General features: G+C 34.3%; 1 protein-coding gene across 1 annotated transcript in view; it reads right to left on the bottom strand.

Annotated features, from left to right (window-relative positions):
• Positions 1 to 351: 351 nt before the first annotated feature.
• LOC113057826 (copine-8) overlaps positions 352 to 10,006 on the bottom strand; it is a 104,951-nt gene continuing 95,296 nt past the window's right edge. The window contains exons 17-20 of the mRNA XM_026225364.1: positions 6,333 to 6,435; positions 5,787 to 5,844; positions 5,345 to 5,418; positions 352 to 3,339 (exon numbers count right to left, since the gene is read on the bottom strand). Of these exons, the coding sequence (XP_026081149.1) occupies positions 3,151 to 3,339; positions 5,345 to 5,418; positions 5,787 to 5,844; positions 6,333 to 6,435 (424 nt within the window). The 3' untranslated portion in view covers positions 352 to 3,150. The remainder of the gene's footprint in view (positions 3,340 to 5,344; positions 5,419 to 5,786; positions 5,845 to 6,332; positions 6,436 to 10,006) is intronic.

Below are 10,006 nucleotides of genomic sequence, written 5' to 3'. Positions count from 1 at the left end.
AAATTAGTACTCGATACAGAAATAATAATTTCATCATACTGATTTACTACACAATCAGAACTTCAATCATGCTTTCTTTGATTAGTCACTGGTTCCAAAAATTACAATATATATATTTTTTTTCATACATGAGTTGTGCAAAGAAAATATACACTAGAAAGCAATTGTACACTGACACAAAATATATAACAATTCATATCTGAAGGCATCGCACAATTCCAAGAATTCAGTGAGAGATTAAGGCAATTTGTACAGTTTTTTTTTGTTGTTTTTTTTACTCAAAACACTAACAATAACAAAAGAACTGATGAATCTCTTGTAAAACTGTACATGCAAACATAGTGCACATAATATTTAGATATGAATAGCATACAATATAATATTTGGATATCGTCAGTAAACAAATTTCATGTGAGTCAAGTCACAAATTTAAAAACACTTTGATTATGCTTGATGAGCTGACATCCACTCTCTCTCTCTCTCTCTCTCTGTCTCACACACACACACACACACACACACGTGCAGGTTCATACTCACAGGTGAATGAGCTTGCCAAAGTGGCATTTGCCGTGGCACCAGCAATGCAGAGAGGAAGAGAGCTGAAGGAAAGTAAAGGAATGCTGAGAACCAACATTCCTAAAAGAGAGATAATATCATCAACCGACCCTCCCAGCGACAAGTGCTGCTTTCTCACACATGCATCATTTTTCAGCTATTATTCTGTGCAGTTCAATGCTTACAAAATTCAAGATTAGTTAAAAAGGAGTGTGGCTTATGAATGAACTTGCGACCTTTTAATTTAAGCGGTATGCTTAAATGCTGTAAAGAATATTTGTAGACTGATTGTGCATACTAAAGAAGATAGTAAAAGAAAATCGGTTAACAAAGCATTTTTATTATAATATTAATATGTCATCAAAACCAGTCATAAGTAGCATGGGATTATTTTTAGCAATAGCCAAAAATTTATTGTATGGGTCCAAATGATCAATTTTATGTCAAAACTCTTTAGGATATCAAGTAAAGATCATGTTCCATGAAGATATTTTGTAAATGTCCTTCCATAAATATATTTAAGCTTAATTTTTGATTCGTAATATATATTGCTGAGATCTTCATTTGGACAAATTTAAAGGCAATTTTCTCAGTATTTAGATTGTTTTTTTTTTTTTTGCACCCTCAGATTCTAGATTTTCAAATAGTTCTATCTCGGTCAAATATTGTCATATCCTAACACTAAAACCATACATCAATGGAAAGCTTATTTTTTATCTTTCAGATGATGTATAAATCGAAATGGACATGTTCTAACAACCACAAAGTATCCAATACTTTTTGTTTGTTTGATTTGATTTGATCATTTTCAGTTTTGATATTTGTTGTCTTGTAAAAATTCATAAAAATTATGTTTTTGTAATGACATTCATACATTGGTTCAGCAGATTGGCACAAGTGTCTAAATGCTTTTTTGGGGCGATTTTATGAGTTAATATCTCGTGAATATTGTATGTGTGACAAAGCAGTACAACTGGAATGACAATCTTGAATTCCCGAATAGCAGTTAATCAGGGAACGTTCCACTTCAACATGAGGCTGTTACCCAAAATAGTTCACCCCACTAGTTTGAAGAAAAAATGAGTTGCTACATACTAGAAGAGTCCCATTTGCTGTGTGAATGTTTTGGCCCAAAAACATGTAGTTTTATTATTTTACAATGAGAAAACAAAATCTACTAAATGAAGTGAATCATCATAAACTAGGAGTCAATATTATTCACTTCATCCTTTTTCTAAAAACATTCGAACAACAGTCATGTTTGAACTAGTTTACCAGTTGTGTGTGAACTAGTGTTCCAGTTTTTTTTTTAACTAGGGTTCCAGTTTTTGTGAGTATTTGGGTAAGGGGAGACTTTAAATAATTATTTTCCTGATACTAGCAGCACATTTCATAAAATAAGGGGATAGCAAAAACATTTCTAGAAAAAAAACAACAACATCAACTTAAATTTGGCGTATAATTCTGCATCTTATCCGGTTTTGACACTTAAATATTCACAAAGAAATCCAAAATGAAGGATTTCGTCATTATCTTTGTGCTTTTTTGACACTATCTTTGGGCAACTCTACCAGGTAATGATTAAATATAATGGATGAATATACATAATAATGGAAAAACATAATACAGAATCACCAAATCAACAGAAAATTACAAAACACCCATAAGACACAAAGTTTTAAGACACAAAATAACAATGGCATCTGTGTTTTTGACCACTGGGCTCTTATTTGAGAGCAGCTGCTCAGATTTAAATGCAATGAAGCACATTGAGTCCTATGAGGTTCTTTATACACAATGGTGCCCATCTATTGTGCTTGTGCCAGGGCAAAAAAAAAAAAATGTGAGTGAGAGAAAAGAGAGAACGAGAAAAGGCTAAATAACATGAACGCTGCACAACATGCATCGCATGCCTGAGCACACCATTTCCATGCAAGAATTGTGGTTTTCCGCAGCAACACCAGCCCCTGCGACCTGATAGGCATGGCAAAGATAACACACTGCGAATATTTGCACGGCAAAGTTCATGTTAAAGATATACGCTTATAAAAGTTAGATCCAACAGTAAGAAAATCATCAACATGTAAACATTGAGTGAGATCTCAGAGAAGAAAGAAGAGGAAGAGATAAGAAATGACGGAAGAAGTCTACTTCAAGAGTTATTTACAACAGTCTGTTTGTGACTGGTGATTTGTTAGCCTTTTCCTGGTCTGAGGAAGAGGAAGCTGCTCTACTGTTCTGAGACAGGGAGCAATATCGTCAGCTCAATTTTTAGCCTTTCCCTACCTTCACATAACTATACTTCTTTTCAGCGTTGACCAGAAATGCGAAGTTCATTCTACAGTTTGGCCATCAGAAACGAGCTAGCCAGGCATTAAGAGACAATGAGTGAAACTGAGAGACATCCTGACAGGGATTGCCTGTAATGGAAGTAAACCTGTTCTCAGAACCCTGTCTAACCATGTTGTTCATCTACAGCCCCAATAGTGCAAAGAGAAAGGGACAGAAAAAGCTGAGAGCTGAGGAAAACTTCATCTCACTGAGCAATTGAGAAAGCGATACTGAGATACTGCAAGGCTCGCTCCTGGGCCCATTTTAGATCTGAGTTTGCAGCGGGTGTCCTGGGGGTGTGTACGGAGGGGGAGCGGGAGACGGCTTGATTCCTCTGGTCCTCATATAGGATAGGAACTGGTCTGGGATCTCTGCAAGAACATCTTTGGCCAAGCGGGCCATGCTGAGGATGTGATTCCCGGTGCGATCAATGTAGTCTCTGAATGGAACAAACTGCAAAAGAAAAAAAGGTACAACTAAGATTAAACTAAATTATATTAAACTAGTCAAAATTTCATATTTACTTTATATATTCACAGATTGTTAATTTGTTTTATGTGCAGCATTTATTTATTTATAAATAGAATTAGAAATATGTCTCTTCATGTTTTGTTCAAAATTCTCAGCATACAGTTCAGGTTTGGAACAACATGGAGGTGAGTAAATTCTGAAAATATTCATTATTGTGTGAACTAATCTTTCAAGAGTTAGCTTTTCAAGTTTTAACATATCAGCCCAGTCTCACAACCTTATTACATAGGTTTGAGTGATTTCAGTTAAGTATGTTCAAATATAATGTGTTTACAACAATTTGTTAGTAGGTAAGTTAATGGTATTTAATATAACAAAGTCACATATTGTACTTTTAACATACTTTAAAAATTAAAAAAGCTCATATACTGCATGTAATATATCACATGTCAGCATGCTAACACATTAATAAACAAATATGATACAAAGGCAAAAAGTATGTAATAACATTTAATAACACATATGAAAGTTGTGATTTTTTAGAAACGGACCAAATTTGAGGAATGTTACAAAATACAAATTAGCTTCCTTGTAAAGTAGATTTTATGGTATAAACACTCTCTTTATGTTGAATTTCATTAGGTGAGATACTGAAGCATTTCTCACATTAATCTGCATTTCTGTGAGAATTGAAAAGCTGAAAAGAGCAATTAGCCTGAAAATTAGGGCACAATCATCAAATGCTCAGCATGCCAATCAACTCAAACGCCATTCAGACTGAGAGCCAAATTATCCTAAGAGATATGGCTGCGTCTAAGAGCACTACACAGCCGTTTAGTTATGAAAAGCTGGGCTTTTAAGTACATATCGGCCGCTGGGAAGCCAGATCCTCTGGAATCTTTGAGTATGTGATGGCATAGCTAATTGGACAAGCCTCCCTAGGCACCTATGATAGCTGATCATGCACACTGCCTGTTAACATGCTTCCTAACAAGCGTGGGGCGACCCACACATGATGACTACCTCGCAAAGAACTATAAGAATAGAGCGAAGAGCACAGAAAGCATTAAGAAATGACATTTTGAAAGAGACTGAGATAGCTCTGTTCTTGGCATAAAGAAAGCACAGTTGGAGCAGAACTCAGAATGCTAATATATACATTTTTACATACAACATATAATTATACATTTCATGTATAATCTTAGTGGTTGATAATGAACATACTTTACATGGTTTTATAAACTGGAAATTCACCAACCTATATGGTGTATAGACCTGGACAAGTTTCAAAGCTAAATTTTAGTATTAGCATTTTAGCATATCTTGAGGCTCGTTCACAAAAAAAAAATTATAACTACATTAGCATCAACACCAACACACAATAAGGTTCTCGTGTTTATTATTATAATAGAAATATACTGTTATGCATTGTTTCATTTTATTTCAGTAATATACACTACCATTTAAAAGTCTGGGGTTAGGATGATTTCTTTCAAAATAAATTAATATTTTATTCGGCAAGCATGCTTGGTATGCATTAAATTGATACAAATTTTCAGTAAAGGCATTTATAATGTTCCAAAACATTCCTATTTCCAATAAATGCTATTCTTATGAACAATGTTTATCAGAGAAAACTGGGGGAAAAGTATCACATTTCTATAAAAATATTAAGCAGCACAACTGTTTTCAATGTTGATTTGTTAAAGATCATGTGACACTAGAAATAATGATCACTGAAGATTAAGTTTTGCCATCACATGCAAAAAAAAAAATTACATTAATTCTGTCACACATTCTTGTAGCTTGATATTGTACATATTTTTATGAAAAGTTCTGGTAACTAGTGTGTTTTTAAAACATGGTAAGAAAGTCAAATACTGTGCATTTACTATTGAACATATAACTTGCACGATTTCCCAACCTCCTGTTTGTGACGTCTCTGTATTAATGATGAAAGAGAAATACTTTAGCTGTGTTATTATACCTGTACGATGTCTCTCTCAGCGTATCTGCCCCTCGATGAGATTCTGACTTCATCACCATCCAACTCGATCATGGCTAAGCACACACACAACAGATAAGAAACACGCATGACCGGAGATATGGAAACATGAGTAAGCTATGCATTTGAGTGCCTGCAACTGTGTGTGTTTTGAGTATTTCAGTCTCGTTTCATTATTCCTAAACCCATCGGTATCACTGTCAGTGCAACGAGGAAATGACTGTCACATTACATGCTCATTTACTCCGCAGTATACTTTTATCCAATCAAGCTCAAGGCCTGAACATCTCGATAAAACACACGTGGGGGGATATACATAAAATGACAAATGTAAAATCTGTTTAGAAAAATGACATCTATAAGAGCAGAATGAATGCATACATGAATGAGTGAATGAGTGAATGCATGAATGAAATTTACTTACCATCAAACTCGGCTGGTCCAACTCCAACAATAATAATTGACATGGGAAGAGATGCAGCCTGGAAAGAAAGAAAGAAAGAAAGAAAGAAGAAAGAAAGTTTAATTAGTAGACAAATTGCTTTAGGTTTTTATAATGTCATCGAATAAACTTTTTCTGATGTTATAGGAAACCTTTTTAAGTTCAGTCTATATTGTGAAAATGCAAAGACCCACAAAGCTGACTAATGACTATTTAGTTAATATATTTTACAGATTTTATGAGGTGGTTAATTCGTACGAATTTGTAGGATCTTACTCGTACAATTTTGAATGATTTGTCTAGACTCCAGTCATGGGTAGGTCATTCGTACGAATTCATACGAATTGGGGAACTCATAAAATACATAGCAATTTAGCAAAAATCGTACAAATTCGTTCACGTGAGGTTGTAAGAATTCATTCGAATTTGTCATGTCGTAAAATATGCCCTGAGAACATTTTGGTTGGATGGTTACAGAATTAAAGACAACATGAGCATTCAATTTAGTTTAGTAGACTGGACACCTACATTGACAATGGACTCCTTTGTCTGGGCCATATCTGATATCACTCCATCCGTGATGATGAGGAGGATGAAGTACTGTGATCCGTCCTTTACTGAGGCAGCGTATCTGCAGAGAGAGCACAGTTACGTTCATTAAACATCTCATACTGCAGGATATACAGCCAGAGCCTCTGGATTGTGATCAAATTTACTGCGTTACTACACTGCAGTCTGGATTCCTAATTATTTTCATTAGTTTATGAGGTAAATAAAATACTCGGAGGCATTAATAACTTTGGAGACACAAGCAAATATATTCTGCACAGTTAAATCATCTGTGGTTATAAAAAACCGTTCCTCCAATATAAATGAAGCCAATTAAAAGTGTTATTAAATACACACAATATACAGGAATGTGTGGGCTAAACAGTTTTTACCTGATCTGTATGTGTAGGTAATGTGTAGTTCTGGTCAACTTTCAGAAATGTGCAATTTTTCTAATGCATGCACAATACATATGAAACATTTATTTATTAACACAAAGATAATTGGAGCAATTAAAGGGAAAATGACTGTGATTCACAGTACATTTTATACACATTTTTGTTTCAGTGTGGATATTAAGAACCATTTTACGTTTCAGCAATTTGATGATGAATTAGTTTGTTTTGTTTGGGGCACTATCAGTTCACCAAAAAGTTCAAATACATACAGTGTGTTTTCTCATGAAGGAGTTATAACTGTAAATCTGTATACTAATGAAATCTGGATGGGCTCTACATACAGGAGGTTATTAATGAGATGCCAGTTTTTAAAGGTTTTAGATGTAGAAGAAAAGAGATTTTCAATTTCATTTACTGATGCTATTATTTCAGTCTTTATAAATCACAAATATCAAACTGAACAAAATGTGTCATAAATAAACAAATACTCATTTCCCTAATTTCTTTTTTATGCGTTATATAAAACAACTTGGCAGTCACACATATTACCTTTATGCATTTAATATAAATAAAAAATGAGTTTCCTTTTGGTCTTATTGTTAGGTCTGGATCATGGATTTATCAGATTTATTCCCCACACACTGTACTGAAGGGTGTATTTGTTCAGAGTACTGATACCTGACAACCTTTACTAGCCTTCTTCAACTCTCTGTGATTTGTGCTTCAAGCTGATCTGTGGTGAAATATCCACTACAGACCTCTGTGTGAGAAGAAAGGATGGAATCGTCTCGGCATATGTTTACCAGCCTCTGCTTTCTCAGATCGGCTTTGGTGGATTAAAGATTTGAAAATGTGATTTTTCCACCGGGGATTTAGGAGATGCTGTACACAGTAATGCTCAAAACATTTCTTCACTTGTCACTGAAAATTAGTGAATATTAAAATCCACTCGCGGACAGACTGGTGGTTTGTGAACTGGCCAACTGTGTTACATTGAAAACATGTACCGAGCTTTATAGTTTTAGCTTTTAATTGTTGAGTTACATATTTTTTCGCTTTCCCCAGTTACAAGAAATGTGCACAGTAGAAAACAGCACATTAGCTCTGAAAGAGCAATATAAAAAGCAGTTTATTATTAAACTGTGTGGGTGCGACCTACAGCAAATACACACAGAGAGATTAGAGCGGTGCAGTGTGACAGATCTGTCGTCAGTGCTGATGAGTGGACACTGCAGTGACTCTGTGTGTGTGTGTGTGTGGAGCAGAGGGGTGATAATGACTTGATGGTTTGTCCTTTACTTCCCATCCTCAGAAAATCCATGAAATGGATGTTTAATTAGATGTGTCAGTCCACTGACTGTTGGTTCACTTTAAACCATTAATTAGTGTGGATTAAACACGGGATTTGTAAGCATAGAAGTCTGAAGTGCAGTAACAAAACATAATGAGTTTTAGAAACATGTTCAACTGTAAAAACAACTGCCATGTGCTGGAATAAACAAGAGCCAATTTATTAATATCATAACACCCGTAGAAAAGTCCTGAGGCTTTCTTTCTGAAGCACAACAGTGATCAACTTTTTTTGTAAGTAGCTTTGTTTTTGGAAACTTTTCCCCTAATTAAAAAAAATATAAAACTAATTAATTTGCTGTATTATTTTCTATAGAGAGATAAGACATAAATTAGTCTTAAATTATCATTTTAGATATTATAAATTAGATATTATTATCATTTTACATTTATCATGACTAATTTGTTGGTGAGGTTTTCAATTGCGTTTATCAATAAACAAATTAAATGGTGACACTTTTAATATAAGGAACAAATCTCACTATTAAGTAATTGCATATTAGCATGCCTAACTATTAATAAGCAGCACATTAGGAGTTTATTGAGGTAAAATATGTAGTTAATGGTTTGTTATTAGTGAGAATTGGACCTTAAAATATAGTGTGACCTGAAATTTAAATTAAACAAAATGGAAAAGTAATGAAAAAGATTTGACATTTTTTTTGGATAATCGCTTCTGATGTTCTTAATTTTTCTTAACTGGGTAAAATAACAACAACAACAATTTTATGTTCATTTTTTTAAACACATTTAGATGTATAATGATATATTTTGTTAATACTCCAAAATAAATAAAATATCAATTTCCAGAACACCAATGTCTATTAACAACATCAATAGTTTCCAAATGTCTCTGTGCTTGTAAGAGTATAGTTCTACCATTAGTACTATCTCTCAATTCTGACCTTCAAATTATTTTACATTTTAATATATGATTTTGTTGAGCCAACATAAGGTGTATTACAAATGTTTCAATCTGGTTGATGAAGATTAGATTCTTACCTAACTCTGCTATTAAACCCTACTATTGATTTTATTTCTAAAAAAGGTCTGTATCTATGATGAAAGTGGAGTGGGGAGAAAAATAGTTACTGTACATGACAAAGGTCAAAATAAATGAAGAAAAGTGTCATGGGAAATAAAACGTCAATTCCAGACATCCTTTCCGGATGGATTTGATTTCTCAGAGAACCTCAGAGCTAACCAAAAAGTAGTAATTTTCCAATTTACAGACAAATGGAAAAACAGTCATTTGTTTGTTAAATTGGCTACATTGGTTGTGCTTTATGTTTTGACTCGCTAAAAATAACTGGTGGCATTTGAGTCAATAAAGCTGAGTACATTGGACACTCCCTATGTGTGTGAAGAATGCGAGAAAAGCTTATAGAAAGCCATGTTTTCTTGTCATTATTTCACGGTACACTTTTTTTTTTAATGCTAAAAAGTGGTATAGTTAACTGTACTGGGATAGTTCTGGTGTGGAAGATGGGTTGACAGCCTGATCTTGTGGCAATTCGTACATATTTAAGAAGTGGCTAATTTGTATGAATTTGTACGGCTTCATTCGTACAAATTTATACGATTTGTGCTAGATCGTACGTATTTTATGAGTTGCACAATCCGTATGAATTGGTACGAATGACCTGGACTTAACCCCACCCCTAAATCTGCCCATCACTGGGGTATAGACAAATCATAAAAAATAGTACAAGTGAGGTCGTATGAATTTGTACGAATTAGCCACCTCATAAAATACATACGAATTGGTCGTGAGATAGCGTTGGTTGGCAACACTTTTTCTTAGGGTGGTAGTCATGCCACCACAGTAGATCAGTCCCTGAGATGCACTCCCAGTGTTGGGCAGTAGCGAAGCTACTAGTTTAACTACATTTCTCAGTAGCTTGG

The sequence above is a fragment of the Carassius auratus genome, chromosome 4 (assembly GCF_003368295.1).
Source record: "Carassius auratus strain Wakin chromosome 4, ASM336829v1, whole genome shotgun sequence".
NCBI lineage: Eukaryota > Metazoa > Chordata > Actinopteri > Cypriniformes > Cyprinidae > Carassius > Carassius auratus.
This window is presented reverse-complemented; position numbering and strand designations above follow the sequence as displayed.